This window comes from Ambystoma mexicanum, chromosome 7p, assembly GCF_040938575.1.
Source record: "Ambystoma mexicanum isolate Mex_15411 chromosome 7p, UKY_AmexF1_1, whole genome shotgun sequence".
Lineage (NCBI taxonomy): Eukaryota > Metazoa > Chordata > Amphibia > Caudata > Ambystomatidae > Ambystoma > Ambystoma mexicanum.
In genome coordinates this window covers 248,187,252-248,203,745 of record NC_090939.1, presented here as the reverse complement: position 1 = coordinate 248,203,745, position 16,494 = coordinate 248,187,252, and the positions used below count along the sequence as shown (strand labels likewise).

General features: G+C 47.6%; 1 protein-coding gene across 1 annotated transcript in view; it reads right to left on the bottom strand.

Annotated features, from left to right (window-relative positions):
- The window catches only part of ATP5PO (ATP synthase peripheral stalk subunit OSCP), a 167,728-nt gene that overhangs the window by 19,359 nt on the left and 131,875 nt on the right, over positions 1-16,494 (bottom strand). Inside the window, exon 6 of the mRNA XM_069636206.1 lies at positions 9,838-9,924. Within this exon, the coding sequence (XP_069492307.1) occupies positions 9,838-9,924 (87 nt within the window). The remainder of the gene's footprint in view (positions 1-9,837; positions 9,925-16,494) is intronic.

The following is a 16,494-nucleotide window of genomic DNA, read 5'->3' as shown; positions in this document are numbered from 1 at the left end:
GCGTCTACAATGACCGTTTGTATATTGTATATATCGCCTGTACCCAACTTATGCTGTCATGTTGCTAGTTGGCTCACACCGGTATGTGTCTAAACTGGTTGAGCCATGCCTCCATCGCTACTGTACGCAACTGTAAATGTGTTCTAGGATTATGCACCCAGTTGCCCCAGGGCCCGGTTGCGCTTTATAAATAAAATACAAAAAATACAAATAGTTCTGTCTTGTTCAGAAATCTGGGGCAGTGGGAGCATTTTGATGTAGGTAAATTGGCGTTCTGGTTCAAGATTCTCGCTATTTACGAGTTCCTCATGAAATCGCTTCATAATTTTTTTTTTTGTCGAGCTACGCCATGTGGGGTTTTCCATGGACGTCGTTTAGTTGTACTATATAGTTCTGGGTTTTTTGCTTTCTCAATTTCACCGCCAGGAAACGATTCGCCTTGCCCCCAGGGATATAATAGGATTGTTTTGTTTGTAGCAGTGACCGAAGCACTCAAGGATTTTCTCGAACAGTGGGCTTTGTGTTGGGCTTCGGCAGCTTTCACCTCTTTTTCTAGTTGGTTTGTCACCAATGCTCCTTCTCTGTAGTATGCCGCTGCCTGTGAAATGAATTCTCCCCTGATCACTGCCTTTTGAGCATCCCATATTACCCCCTAGTCCGTTTCCCCCATTGTCGTTTTCTTTGAAGTAGTTGATGGAAGCCTCCATATGGGCCCTTAGCACTATATCCTTCAGGAAGATTTCATTTAACCTCCAGGGTGGTTTTGTTCTGCTCCCTTCAACCCCCCGATCTATACCCACCAACACTGGCGCGTGATCGGAGTGATATTCCACTCCTATTCTACTTCTGTTATTTGCTGGATTAATGTTGTGGATACTAAGATCATGTCTATCCTGGAGTATCCAAGGTGGACGGCTGAGTAGTGGGTGTACTCTCTCCTGTCCCCTTGGAAGAAGCGCCAAGTTTCAATAACACCCAATTCTCTGAAGCGACCCAGGGCTTGTCTATTTTTCTGATAACTTGTTTTGTGTGTGGGGGTGGAGGGGGGGGTGTTTTGTCCAGCATTGGGTCCATGACACATTTGAAATCCCCACCTACTATCAGTAGGCCCTTGCACCAGCTGCCCAGTTTGCCCAGCAGATCCGTTATGAACACACCTTGGTGACTATTAGGAGCTTAAATAGCTAGGATTGTGTACAATTTCCCCTTTTATCAACCCCTTGAGCCCCAAGTACCTTAGTATAGCTACTCCCCTTTCTTCTCCCCACGTGAGGCAAAAAATTGTTGTGGGAAGGCTCGATTGGCCATTCTCTTACTCTTTAGAGAGGAGGTGTGTCTCCTGTAGGAGCCCAATTGCCGTCTGCAATGTTTTCAGCCTGTCCAGTATCACCGGACGTTTTATTGGCAAGTTCAGGCCCTGTACATTCAGAGACATTACCTTTGACTCAGCCATTTTTGTGTAGGGGAAGTTGCGCAGTGTCAAGCTGGAGTGAGGTGCTCCAGTGACTCTCACGTTTACCTTTTCTGTTCCCTGGGTCTCTAGCTTGTTCTGTTGATCCTTTGCTCTTCCCCCAACCTTTGATTCTTCTACCCTGCTCCCCCTCAACCTCCTCCAGCCTACTTCTGCAGGAGTCTGTCCTGATACATTCTGGTTTCACCATCACCGTCCTGTGTGGCCAATGCTGGATTTGACTTTTGTGTTCGCTCTCCACTCTTGCTTCTCCACTCATTTTTGACTGCTTACTTTGTTCTCTCCTCCTTTCCCTTCTCCCCTTTTCCCCCCATCTCCTCCTCTTACTTTCTTCTATGCACTTACTCTATCAGAATGGTCCCTGGACCTAATATGATAGCAACCTCATCTGTTTCCTCCACCCTCCCATTACTGTTTTTCCTCCCCACCCCTACCGCCCCAGCACTATCTGAAGTGTCGTCAGGCCTAGTATGATAGTCGCTTGTTTTGTTCCTCCCCTCCCTTTCTGCACCCCTCTCCCTCACCGTTTTGTTTTTCTGTGGCTCTACCAGAAATGTCGTCAGGCCTAGTACGGTAATGCCTGTCTGTTTCCATTTCCTTCCCACTCTCCCCCTCCCTTCCTTATCTATGCCTTAGCTCTTGCACTATCTGAAATGTCAGGCCGAGTACGATAGTTAATTTCACATCCTTACTCTTCATGGCCTGTAAGAATGTCATTGTATTTTCCCTTGTTCTCTCCCTTGCCTTGAAGCGCTTTGAAACACATGGTGTACAGGCGCTATAAAAATAAACTATCATATCATTAGCCTCCATCTCTCCCTCTTCACTTCCCAGATGTGGCGTTCCTCCATGCAGGCTTTGCATGCTTCGGTGTTTTAGTCCTCAACCATTGTTCCAAGGTTGTACACTCTTTGTTAGTTGATTCGCCTAGTGTTCTACCGTCGCTAGTTATTCCTGGCTCTGTTGCAGAACCTTCGATTTCCCTGTTTTCTTTGACCTTTGCTTTTTCTCGATTGACCATTCCCACGGTTTACTTGCAGTGTCTGGTGGATTGGGACATGGTCAGTCATTCGGACGATCCTGGTCTTCCTCTAGCTGTAGGATTGAACAGTCCTCCTAGCAGGTAGTGATTTTCTGCTGCTTGCCCTCCTATGTAAAGGAGAGGCTGAATGGATGCGTCCACCTTTATCGTATCTGCTTTGCTTGGAGTACTTTTGTAATTGGCTGCATCATTCTTCTCTTGCGGAGAGTAATCAACGCTAGGTCTTGGTATAGTTGAATGTGAGCTGTTGATTGTGAGATCATTGTGGGATCTTGCTGCTCTCCAGATGTCTTCTTTCTGGCAGTAGGACGTTTCTGCCTATTAGGACGTCTGTAGGCCTTGCTCCAGGATCGTTCTGTTTTGGGCCAACTCTTGAGTATCCGATCAAACTCAATTTGGTCTGACTGCGTGTCAGGGAGCATGCTACTTAAACATTGTTGCATAGTGTCTTTGAGGTCTCGATCCTGGATCGTTTCAGTCAGGCCTTTGACCCGGATGTTAGATCTTCTTGACGGTTTTCAAGGTCCTCTGCCTGTAATTCCAAGTTGGTTGCTGAGTTAGCCAGCTGGTCTAGAAGGACGCTGTTCTGGTTCGATTCTTCTGCTACATTCGATAAGCCATTTTCAACGATATCTATTCTGCCTCCCAGGTCTGCCAATTCTCTGCTTACCTCCTGGAGGGACGATTTCAGTTCCTCCATCTGTTCTAATTGATTGTGGAACATATTCCTGAGTCTGGCTTCCACCCCCTTCAAACAATTTAGGAGTTCCTCCTTGTCTGACGCCATAGTGTTTAGTGGTGATGCCACTGCGTGGTAGGGTCGTTCCAGGGGAGGGGAGGTGAGTCGCTCTCCGTTCGCAGTCTCTGACCCCAGCACTTTGAGTTGGCCCACCTGGGTTTTAGCCTGTGTTCTCGTCTCTGACTGTCCGGTCCTCACCCTAGCCCTTGGCATCCGAGTTGCTCCTTTGGGAGCAGTCGGTGCCACTCGGGGGCAGCAGAGCCATCTTCTTGGGTGTCAGAGCAAGAGGGGGGGGGCCTTGTTCCTTTGTGCTTCAGCTTTCTTCACTGCTTTCGGTTCCTTCTTCCACTCTCACCGGGGAAGGGGCATGGGCGGTAGGGTTGCGGGGGTTGTACGCCAATATCCTTGGTGTCACTCTGGTTGTATAGTGGTTCAGTAGGGAAGCGCGTCACAACTGAGCGCGGGGCACGGCCTGGTTTCTGTGCTGTATGATCATGCACTGTTGCAGTCCGTTATATGCCCCGCATTGTCTGTTTAATTAGGTGTCCGTGAACTGCCCTAAAAGTTTAACGACCACCTTCTTTCCGCGGTATTATCCTTGTGACTTGACTCTGTGCTGTGGTTGCTGTGTATTTGTAGGGCGAGGTGTTTCTCCCAGGAGCTGGGTCAAGCGTAGTTGTTGTGCACAATGAAGATATCAGGATGTAATCGAGCCCCCTGCTCCACGGTTGTCTTATTGCCAAATAAGGCGTGTGCAGAAAGTATTTACGGAGCTCTTGTTGTAGTTGATGTGCCGCTGATCTACATTAGTGTGGTATGTGCCCCGGATGTAGCCCAGGGGGCCACACTAGGCCAAAAACAGCTGTTCATAGGCCATTGATCTTGGCTGTTTGGGGGAGTCGAATCAGTGCGGTTGTAAGGGCAGCACTTTTCACAAGCAATCTGTCCCCTTCTACCTGCACCTCAGGAGGGGGTTGCGCAAGAATTGGGTGCCTTGCACTGTACCTGGATCGGGGGGAGGGGACCGTGTCAGCTGCACTTTATATAGCGTTGTCAGTTAGAGGGAAGCACATTATAGAGGCTTGTTGACGGGTTATGAAGGAGCAGGGGCCACCACGTCCTTTTCCAGGGGCTGTGTTTGAGTGTTCTTGGGGGATCCCAGGGTGTCGTCGGCCTTACCAGCTCTTCACGGATTATAGATTGTGCAAGTGACCGTAATGCTATGGTCTTTAACCCATAAGATGCACAGCTGGCGGGGGTAGCGGGTTGCACAGCAGCGTGGGGTCGTAGAGTCCCTTAAAGTCTCTGTAGAAATGGTTGGATCGTAATGTGCGTGTGCGCCCTGGGTGAGTGTGGCATAGTTTTTTATGCTGGAGCAGGGATAGATTGCAGATGTGGCGGGTCTCCAAAGTGGGGAGACTGAGCTGCGTTGTTCCCTTATGTGCTCCCAGTGTGTCGCCTCTTATATTGACAAGGGGGGGCAGGGGGGAGAAGGTTGTAGCAGAGTCTAATGTGTTGTGTCCTCAGGCAGCCGTGTATGTTCAGGCGCTCTACGGCGAGTCCCCCGAGCGCCCACATGCTCTTGTGGGCTGTGCACGTTTCAGCTGCCGTTGCCTTTTCACGTGCAGACAGGCTCCTCGATCTCACGTATCCGTTGGGCTGAAGAGTGGCCACGCAGGCGATCCACGCTGGATCACTGAGGCACCCGTCTGCTCCGCAGGGCAGTATGTGTCCAGGCCACCAGCCACCTGTGTTGGTGCGGTCTTAAGCCCGAGCCCTTGTTAAGAGGAGATGGAGGGCTCCTCAGTTGGTTGTCAGCTGCTGCTTCGGTGGCACTGCTGTACGTCGTTACACGCAGAGAGGCGGGCAGGCCAGCAGTCTCCACAAGGTTGAACTAAAAAAAAAAACGCCAACAAAGACTTTTTAAAGGTGTAGTGCCTTAAATCATAAGGCTTTGTATGGTGTAACTTTTGTCGTCAGCATATTAGTTCTCTAACTGAACGTTACTGTAGAAGGCGATCCTCATCCAACTATTCTGAAAAATAAAGCATTGGTACTCTTATCAGAGACACCAAAGTGAAAGTGATAGAATTGTGAATGTTTTTAACATGTTACTTACCTGTTTTCCATAACTGTTTATACATTCTGCCTAACTTGAATGATTAAACATGCTCCTTGTGCACTCAGCTGAACTCTTCACCACTCTTGCATTTCCAAAGTCTAAGCCTTGTTGCTCAGTCATACTACACAGATGGAGTTTGGCTAGACCTTAGTCTTTTATGCCTTTTCACCACAATAGGGTGGTCTCGATCCGTTCACAGGGCAGATTCTAAAAATCCATTAGGATACTCTTCCTCCTGTGACCGCAGACCAAGGGTACACAGCAGGCTCTTCTACTCCAGCATCTACTGCTGCCTCTGCCAGCACAAGGATCCTCCATGATGTAGGAAAAGCAAACCTCAGGCTTAGGGCACTTGACCGAAAGCGAGCTCCACTTGAGGCTCTTCACAACCTAACAGGTAGCCTTAAAGCTAGAGGCAGAGCTGGCAGCCAAAGAGGGATGGCTCAAAGCTGTCAAGGACCATAGGGAATTAGCTGCTCGGGAGCCCCTTAAGGACAAAGCTGGCTGCCCAGGTGAAGAAATCTCAAAAAAAGAATTTGAGGCCATTAATGATACATGTATGCCCAGTGATTTGAGAAGGGGTTTGGGGTGGGGTCCAAAGCATATATATTTGCCTAGTCTCCAACTTGGGAGTATGAAAGAAGTTAGTACTGATATTTAGTTATCAGTGAGCTAGTTTGAATTGGCTAGTAAGATGCAGAGGGTGGGTGATGACAATCGGGCATCCTATCTTCGTAGTAGTGTTCTCCACAGTGGTTGCAATACAGTTCTGGAGTGGCGTTCTAGTGAACAGGATGTGTATGAAAGCATGAGAGTACCTCAGCCTTCTGGTTGGAGATCGCACCTTCCCAACACTAAAACAAATATTTTGTGACCTAAAGTGGAAAAGTGTAGCTTGGTCTTCCCTCAAGAACCTGAACAGACGGAGCGGGGACCGCAAAGGTTATACCTTTCAAGGCCCACTTAGTCCTGCTGCAATATATTTTGATTCTGGTTCCTCCGAGATCAGACAGCATTTGGCGGATTCGAATACCTTAGATTCAAAGATGTGTGCAATAGCTTTGTAGGTGTCCCGCATTCTATCCCACAAGGACTTTACAAAAGGGCAGAGGTGGTTCAAAAGCAAACTGGGTCAGATAAAAATGCTTCTAAACAGGGCCACAAACGCAAGTGAGGTAAATCACATGGGCATCATAGTAGTGGTGCTTCTACAGCCAAGCAGGAGTCTGGTCAATGCAAGCATCCATACAAAAAGCATTTGGCTTTCTCTTAATTGTGATAAACATGTGTTTGGGGGATCGTGTTGGACCTTTAAAATACCAAACAGATGAAGTGTGCTACATATTTTTTAAAATAGTTCCAAGGTCTAACCATTCATTTTTCCCAGATGTTAACGGCAAATGTATCATGGATTGTTCCAGTAATACTACCCTGTTTAAAGAGTGCTCTTGGTGTACACTTGAGACAACATTACTAATACCGGCTTTATATATTTTGTGTTACTTATCTTACTGTTGCTAATGCAAATTAGTATTGTTAAATAATGTATATTTTCATAAATAGTACACAGTGTAGACAACCCTTACCCTGATAATCAGTGGTTAATTCAAGACTGAGAATTAAGTCTGAGCAGAGTAAGGAGGGTGAACAAAAAGAAATATTTTTCATAAAACATGCACATTAGATCTTTCATTGTCAACATTCTTAACAGATTTCAAATGCAAGAGAATGATTTAGAAAACCAAAATGTTCAATTTTTTTTTTTTAACCAACCAATACAGAAAAACACTTGCTCTTGGTAGGCTACTTTTACAGTTCACCACCTAGCCATCAAACCTAGGTAACCTTCCTCTGGCAGAAATAAGATATACACTACGTCAGGGTACTGCAATCTACAGGTGTATTGAATTACAACATCTACAATTCTATGACTGATGGGAAACGTAGCACAACACATCTGGATAGCCAAAGTTTGCAGACCCCTGATCTAATGTAACTGTCAGAGGACGGGACCTGTGTGCTCTTGAATACTAGGAACCATGGTATGCATACATCAAATATACATTTCTTGCAACACTGTTTTTTCTGTTTAATTGTGCCTCTACTTTGTTTGAAATACTGTTCCATCAAGAGATGTGTTGAAAAACATTTACTTATCTTTGAGATAATTTGTCATATTGCAGAACGTTATCCAAAGCTTCGAAATGCCATAGTAATATGTTAGAATTGCAAAAGATGTGCCTTCTAGCTACTTGGAGAACCAGTATAGTGCATATTCTTGGCAAGGTCACCATCAGAGGTCAACAATTCTAGTTGCAAGCTAGTACCAAGCCATAAAGAGTCACTTGCCACCTCAATTCCAAACATCCACACAGCAGACCATTTCTTACTCAGCAAGATTCAATATCACGAGCTAATGGCTCATTGGGGTGTACATTTTGCGCCCTGTTACTATGAGTTTGTAATGCACTGAAACACCATCACAGTAGCTTCAAAGGGCTAATACTTGTCTGTGGTGTATGGAGTCCGCCCTCCCATGGGGAGGCCAGAAAGCTTGTTTGCTGAGAAAAGCATGAATAAAGTAAGAGGGCAGCACATAATGGCAGGAGGTTGCAGACACAGGGGGAAATCGGGCAAGGGAAAAGCTTTGAATTAGTGTATATGTGTATTAGACTACTATATTGAACCATCTTGTAGTGATGACACACAGAAACATACATGTCGGATTGCTATCCGCATTGGGATCTCAAAGCAGCTTTGCAAGAGTTCTAGATTAGAGATCAAGCAGTGTTGTGAGCATGGGTGGCTAGAGAGTGTGCTCTGGAAATCCTCGCAGATAAGTAGGCTTAGGATTATGGCAGCACAGTAAGGCTCCTAAATAGTTATTCTAGAATGGTCAAGCAAACTCCAGAAGGTGGCCAAGATTAGGACCTGCAAGAAGGTGAATGTTGTTGGTAATGCAAGTCAGAGGAGTGGGATAGTAAGAATAAAACCATGATCGTCCCCGACTCCTAGATGTAAAAGTAAATAATGTGTTGCGCGTCAGGCATTGAAGAGACCCATTTGGTATTCTGATAATATATTGTCCGAGTGCACAGACGACGCTTATCAAACACAATTTTTGTGAACTGTGGAAACTGTACCTGCCTTCCTGAGACTCCAGGTTGCGACCTCAGATTAGCCTTAAATAGATCTGGCCAGGTGTGACTGGTTTTCTGGGATTCATTGGCGAAATTCTAGCCTGAGTTTTGCGCCGACGAAAACCAGAAAGATTTGCAAGTTGCGGCCATCCAGATTGGGTGCATGCCAAATGTGTGAATGGTGCAGCGCACCTCATTGGAAGCTAGATGTGCATCCAGCGCTCAAGACCTGTTTAAGGATACAGGTATCAGTCCATATACTGATTTGCCACGAAAGTCTAGTGATCCCCCGTCCACCCTTAAACTGCAGAGTTGCAAAAGCTTATTCCCTCCAATACTGCAAACATTGTATAAAGAAACCCCATTGCCTATATCATTTTGGAATCCGTTATGGGCAGACATTCCACCCAGAGGCCAAATAGGACCCCCATCTGTCTTCCAGTGCCCAGCCTAGCTCCCTAACAAGTCTCTCCCACAATTCCATTCCCCAGATGGATTTGGCTGCAACACCTCCTTCCACACCCCCGAACTGAGAGCGCTACCTCTTAGAACACCAGATGCCACAGAACAACCTGCTCAGGCAGCTGTTTAAGGCAAAGGGTGACATGTTGCCCTGTCATCCAGGCCGCATGAGAACACTCCAGTGCTCTAAATCTGCCCCAAAGCTATAATATACACAGCTGATCTCGGGCTATGTATTTTCCCAATTGTGAAGTTATCAATGCATGATGGCACACCCCTACACATACTCCATTCAGGGCATCGACTGTTTTTCACCCATTAACACTCAACCACCAAGCCACCCACAGCAATTATAAAACCTTCATAACACGCGCACAAAAAAAATAGAACTCTCTCTCTCTGATTAACGTGTAGACCTCACTTCCAACACACACCCTCACACTGTCGGTACAGGCTGTCTTCTAAATACAAATATCTCAAGCATGCTTGATACACATCACCTAAACATACCTGCATGCAGAAACCCTGCAACGGCAGAATGAATTTGCCTTTTCCCACACTGGCTGTACCAACCAAAGGCAACCTGCCTTTCTTGAAGATCCCACACCACTAAAAGACCATAAACGGCAGCAGAACAAGATACAAAACCCAATAACATTACATGGATGGTTTCAAAGAACCTCAGCAGACTATCTTGGTTATTTTTGTTGAATGCAATCCAGATCAAGGATATAACACAGTAACCAAAAGCAGTACATACAAGATTTTTTGCAGTCTACTTTAGGTCACAGATATTAAGCAAGTCCCGAAATAAACTCCTGCCAAAAGAGGATTTTGCTTGCTTAATTGATTACGTCTTACCTTAGTCTCTAGTTGCAGAACTTCACCTTTAGCCAGGAAGGCATTTAATGCAGTCTTTAAGTCAGCTAGTGTGGGCTCATCCAAAGGCTAAGAATAAATATAGACCAGCAAATGTTAAATGCATTTTTAGTGCCAACATTCAACTCTTCAAAATCAGTTATTTTACAAATCACTAGCAACTACTGGTATCTACTTGCTTTGGCAAATTCATGTCCTTTAGAATGCAAAAGGTGTCAGAAAACATCTAAAGCAGAATTGCTTATATCCTGAGAGAGGGCTTCACCCTTTCAGACACCCTTCAAAAAGAGCCATAAACACATTTTATTTGAAGAATGTTTGTGCAGATTGTGCTTGGGCACACAAATGCTCCAAAATATATCACACACACCCCCCTAAGAAAGGATTGAGCCCAAACGTGACAGCCCGCTGATCAGAGATGGTGCTGCCTTAACAGGAGCTGAACTGGACCACTGGAGGATCTGAACATTTTGCACTCAATGCTGCAACATAGTTTTTCAAAGGGTATGGACATTCAATACTCGGAAAACAAGAAAATTGGTGCTCAGGAGATTTTAACATGAACGCTGTGATGACTCGTGGGCTTTCGTCACCTCTCACCAGAGGGGAGCCCTTGCTTGTGAGGATAGGGAGGTGAGCCTGCTACACAATGTTCCCCTTGGGGGTGGCTGCAAGCAAGACCCCACAGGGGACAAGGAATCCAGTTCCATGTCCCCCCACCCCCCTGTAGCCCCACGTCATATGAGCCCCTTTTACTATCAGGGCTTCAGGAAAACCATCTTCAATCATTGTAAGACCTCTGAAGAAGCGGATGGCGTCCCCGACACTGGGACGAAGAAGTTGAAAGGCGTCAAAGAATGTGAATCCGACATCAAGAAAGGTCTAAAGCTATGTAGAGGGGAAGCCTCCGAGCGAGTAGCATAATAAAAGGGAGGAGTTGAAGACTCATTGAGAGTGACCTGAGAAGTTCAAACCTAGGATGTACCAGACCAGAGCACAAAACCGAAGATCCTCGGGAGGATCAGCCTTGGAGGGAGAAGACACGGAGGCCTGTCTCACACTGGCGAAGCCAAACCGGAGAAAGGCAGTGCCGTGACCTGGGGGATGATGGACCGTGCAGTACATTAACAGGGCTGAGACTGCTCCACACCGGAAAGGAACGAAGGACAGAAAGGACCACAGAAAATCTTCTGACGCAGACAGATAACCCGGCTCCCGAGCAACCAACCTGTGATGCTAGCCCGTAAGGAGAAAGCTAACAGGAGAGGCAGGAGAGGCGCGAGACTCAGGGAGGAACACGGGAGGAATGGAGAGACAGCCTACTTGTCCCAGTGAAGCAGTAATTATTCAGAAGTTTATGAATATGTGCGGAACAGAACCTACTCGTCAGTGAAACCGTAAATATTCAGAAATGAGCAAACCAGTGTGGAGTCAAGCTAAGTGAAGAGCACTTCGGGACACTCAGCATACACATCCAAGTGAGCGCTTAAACATCAAAACAAGTGAAGAACCATTAGGGACTCAATCTACTTGTCCAGTGAACAGAATCATGGTAAGTGAATGGAGAAACATTTGTCTGACCGAAAAATAGAGACACTCGCAGCAGTGAAGAAAGGAACCAAGAGCAGGGTTGGAAACGGAGGGGAGCTGGTAGCTATTTATCTCCTGCTTCTAGCATAGTAGAGCCTGGTTAGCTTTAAACCAATAGCTATCAGGAGCTACTTTTGGCTCGTAGGGCCAACTGGTGCCTCCCAAACGTGCAAATGTGACATTACATTTGATTAGTTGAGAATGTAAATGAAAAATTAGAAACACATCTAATACACAATGGCCCATACAAAATGGACAAGTTAAAGGAGCATCTCTGGTAGCTCCTGGTTCCTCTGCAGTAGCTCCTGCCTGCAGCGCGATGCCTGACACCCAGGAGCTGGTTTAAGCTCCTGCTGATTCCCAATTTCGAACATTGTGATACAATAGGTTCCTTACTTAACTTGAATAGCGTTGCCATTCTTATTGGGTTATGCTTTCCCTGAACTGCTTGAGCATTTCTAAAACAGTCATAAGAGTGCTTACTTAACCCAGGATTGTATCCTACACTTCTGAAAAGCATATTTGGTTAAACCATCTATTGCTTTAATAGAAATAGTGTCATTGTTTAGAAAACCTGATAGGTTATACTGATATAGCTGTTATACTGATATAGCTGATGCCCTTCTTAAAATGCAATATTGCTGAGTTAATTTCAATAAGTACTCTGGCGGATGGCGGCAGTGTGTCTGGGACCTTTGAAGACACACTATTCAGACCAGAGTCTATTTTGGATGTAGTCTGGAGGCTGTGTTTAAAACCTCAACACCGAGGTGGAGCCGGAGCGTGGAAGAGTTTCTGGGTGTACTGTGTGGGCGGATGTCCAGCTAGCCCCATCGTTTGGAAATTTATTTCCCCTTCCCGCCCCAGTGAGGCTCCAACTTGAAAGACTGGGAGCTTCTTGCTGGGGACGGCATCTTGATTTTTGCGGCCAGAAGAGGAAGATTGACTCGGCCATTGCGGAAGTTCGTACTGAAAGAATTGAGGCCTCTACTGTGTACCCTCACCTCAGGTGAGCTTGTTTCTACAATCGGCTGCATTATCTTGATGTCCTTTTTTCACTTGTATAAGGGGGTGACTGTGGGCCGACGGGCCTTTGAACCTCCCCCTGCTTTTCTTCTTGGTCATCAGAGTAAGGGACTGAGGAAATTTAGATTGGGTGTCGCCCTTTGCGACACCGATTGGGTGCCTGACCTGCTATACTATAGAATGGGTCTGTTGATACCTTGGCCCTACCATACCTTGGTCTCGGGAGGATAGCTTTGGGGTAACATGCTCGCCTTGGAAGCAAGACTGACACGAAGCAACACAGGTTCGATCCCTGGATCCGCACTTAAAAACCTCTGGGTATTAAGCAAGTTATAAATAACATATCATACACTCCCCTAGGCCAACTGGAGGGGTGTCGACACATTTAAGTAAGAAAGCTTGGCGTGCTAAAGTTAAACACACTGTAAATACAGTGTGCCAAGTATTGTCGCTCTCCCTGTACTTGATTGGAACTCTGCCAATCTACATCTTGGTGGCACTGTGAAACTTAAAAACAGACTGGCAGCAAGGTTTACATAGTGAAAAGTTGGTGAGAGGGAAGCGGGTTCGTAGCCCAACACAAAGAAAGTTCACAGAGAGGTTCCAAGAAGAAAGAAGGGGAAGAAAGACGGGGTGTAATGAGGAGAGCACAGCACTCGGCCAACCCAGGATTTCTTGATTCTTTTCTGGTGTTGAAAATATCTCTACTCAGATCCTCTATGCTCCTGGCACAGCCCCAATTAACTGAAGTACATGTGTCAATAACTATTTGGTACACACACAACGCGTGGACGGTGACTTTTGCACTCCTGCTACCCTGCAGTTGCTGGACAACAATGGATCGCCGCTCAACCTTTGCAGGACTTTACAGGGTAACGCGCAAAGTAATAGCCACTCAGATAGGACTGGTAATTTCACAAACTTGTCTGCTAGCCCCAACTTGATTGACCTGGTTAAGGAAATGGAAGTTGTTGGGACTTCCAACTATGAGTCTGCAAGTACAGAGCAAGGGTCTGAAAGGGGCACGACGGAAGTTGATACTTTGCTTCCCATCCTCAATGAGCCAACTTCCAAATTGGGTGCCTTGTTGGCCCCATGTTCAGTAATCGCCTCAGATTACTGGAGGTGAAACTAAAAATGGATTTTGACATTTTCATGTTGCAGGAAACCTTGTTAGATTACGCTTTATTGGTGGATGGCTTTTATGTGCATCCGATTTTTGCAAATAAAGGGCCACAGGGACGCCCGTTTGGGGGGCTTGCCACTGGAGTCCATCATAAAATCTGCTCCTGCAGAGTGGACCCAGTGGGAGCCAATGTGTTGACGGCTGAGTTGTGGTCGGACTCCTGTGGTAGTAAATGGAAGATGCTTCTTATAAAAACATATGTGCCCCTCCAAGTTTGGGTATAACGGGAATGTTGTTTGAGTATCTTGATGAGGTTTTTGCTGCTAGTAACAGCACACATGGGGATTACTACATGCTTCTGGGAGGAGACCAAGTCTAAATGTAAGGAACAAGTTACTTACCTGTAACTTGTTTTCTCCAGCATGGGTCTGGCATGGATTCACATGCTCATGAATATTCCCAGTCAGGCTGGGAATCCTCGGTAAAAGAAAACAGTTCCACTTTCACACTGTCTTTCTCCTATAAAGCAATCACTGTGCTCTGGGTCATACTGCCCTCAGCCAATGACTGCCCTCTCCCTAAGCCCCTATGGCAGCAATCTTCAGATTTGGTAGCACGTAAAGTGGCAGTATGACCAAGTACAGCCGCAGAGGGGCAGTAAGGAGGGTTTGCATGTGAATCCATGCCAGTCCCATGCTGGAGAACAACAGTTACAGGTGAGTAACTTGTTCCTTCTCCAGCATGGGGTCTGGCGTGGATTCACATGCTCATGAATACATACATAGCAGTATATACATACACAACCACAGGAGGTGGCAAGGCTCAACATAAGCAATTACTCTCACCTCCGGACCAGGCAGCTCACGTTCAAGCAAACAGGTTTTGTAGCACTGCTTGGCCAACCCTGGACTCCTCTCTGGAATCCCTGTCCATGCAGTGGAATCTCGTGAAGGTGTGCGTAACCTCCACAAAGCAGCCCTGCAGATGTCCAGCAGGGGCACACCAGACAGGAATGCTGTAGATGCAGCGACTGCTCTGGTGGAATGGGCTCTTGGACGGCCAGGCAGCGGTTTGGTTTGCCAACCAGTGATGGGAGTGATACAGCCGGAAAGCCACCTGGAAATGGAAGCCTTGGACAAAGTTTTCCCATGATTCACAGGACCAAAAGTTGTGACGTGTTCCGGAAACACATTGTGCATGCCACATACAACTTCAGGGCACGCGCCACATCCAGCGAGTGCAGAGTCCTTTCAGCCGGTGATGAACACAGGCAAAACCAAAGACTCGTTGAGATGGAATTCCGAGGGGACCTTTGACATAAAGGAGGGGTGTCTGCAGCACCACCCTCGTCTCATGGAAAGTCAGATAAGGCCGCTTGCAGGTTACGGCATGGATCTCACATACCCTCCTGGCAGAGGTGATGGCCATGAGACAAGCTGAACTCGAGAGGCGCTTGATGCATAGGCTCGAATGATCCCCCCCCCCCCCCCCCCCACACCCATGAGCCTTGTCAGCACCACGTTGCGTTCCCACGCCGGGACAGGCGCCTTCACCGGTAGGAACGATCAAAAGGGTCCTTTGAGGAACTCCTTGACTAGACTGTGTGACCAAAGAATACTTTCCCGGAGACCTGGTGTAGCGGGAGATAGCTGCCAGATGCACTTTGATGCAGGCGTGCGCCACCCCCGCTTTAGCCAATGACAATAAATATGGAAGGATCCGAGGGGCCGTGGCCCTCAGAGGGTTGATCTTCTGCAACCGGCACCAAGTCGCGCAATGCTTCCATTTGTGCCCGTAATTTAAGAGTCGACGATGCCCTGGCAAGGACCTCCCTGCTGTCCACCTTAGCTCGTGCCAACCAAACTATAAGGCTGCAGGAGCCAGGCCTTCAGGTTCAGCGATCCTGGTACTCCTGGAAGGAGAAGGTGTTCCCCCATGCTCCCTGTCTGGTGTAACCTGCTGGCGAACCTCTGGCACATGTGTTCGTCGCCGCAAACAATCAATCTGGGTCTGCCCCACCTGAGGTAGAGGTTGTCCACTTAATCCTGCCGAAGCGCCCACTCGTGGCAAGAGCGCAGCTCCCTGCTAAGAGAGTCAGCAACTGTGTTCTTGACTCCTGCCAGGCGAAAAGGGAGAATAAGCATCCCGTGGGCGACGGGCCAGTGCCACAGGCCCTGCGCCTCTCTGAAGCACACTGGGGATCTGGTGCCCCATGCTTCCTGATGTAGATATCGTGGTGGCATTGTCTGAAGACCTGCACCACTTTGCCCTTGAGGGACAGAAGGACCGACTCAAGGGCCCAGAACACTGCCCCCAGTTCCAGGACATTGATTTTGAGAGATTTCTCCTCTGGTCGCCACAGGCCTTTGGCGTGGAGACGTCCGGTGTGGGCTCCCCAGCCCTCCAGGGAAGCATCTGTGGTGACAGTCTCCTGGTACGGGGGGCTCTGGAAGTCTGGCCGTGGCAATGTTGGCACGCATGCCCCCACCACCTTACCTCTCGACAGAACTCGAGAACAATCCTGTCCGTGCGGCTTCCGGACACTTGGATCCACCGGGCATCCAGGAATTCTTGGAGAGGGGTGGGCCGCATCCGCAGACTGATCAGGTAGATGCACGAGTACATCATGCCGAGCAGTGACTTGATGGCACGCACCGTGGCAATTTTCAGTGCCAACAGTCTTTGTACCTTGCCCAAAATGGCCACGATCATTTCTTCTGAGGGGGGCCGCCAGGCAGGAGACCGTGTTGAGCCTGGACCCCAGGAACAGAGCGTCCTGTGATGGAATCAAGCACGACTTCGGATCTAGGATTCTGTGAATTATCCGACAGCAGCCGGGCGGTCCTGTCTGTGTGGTCAACAGCGGTTTCCCTTGACTTGGCCCGGATGAGCCAGTC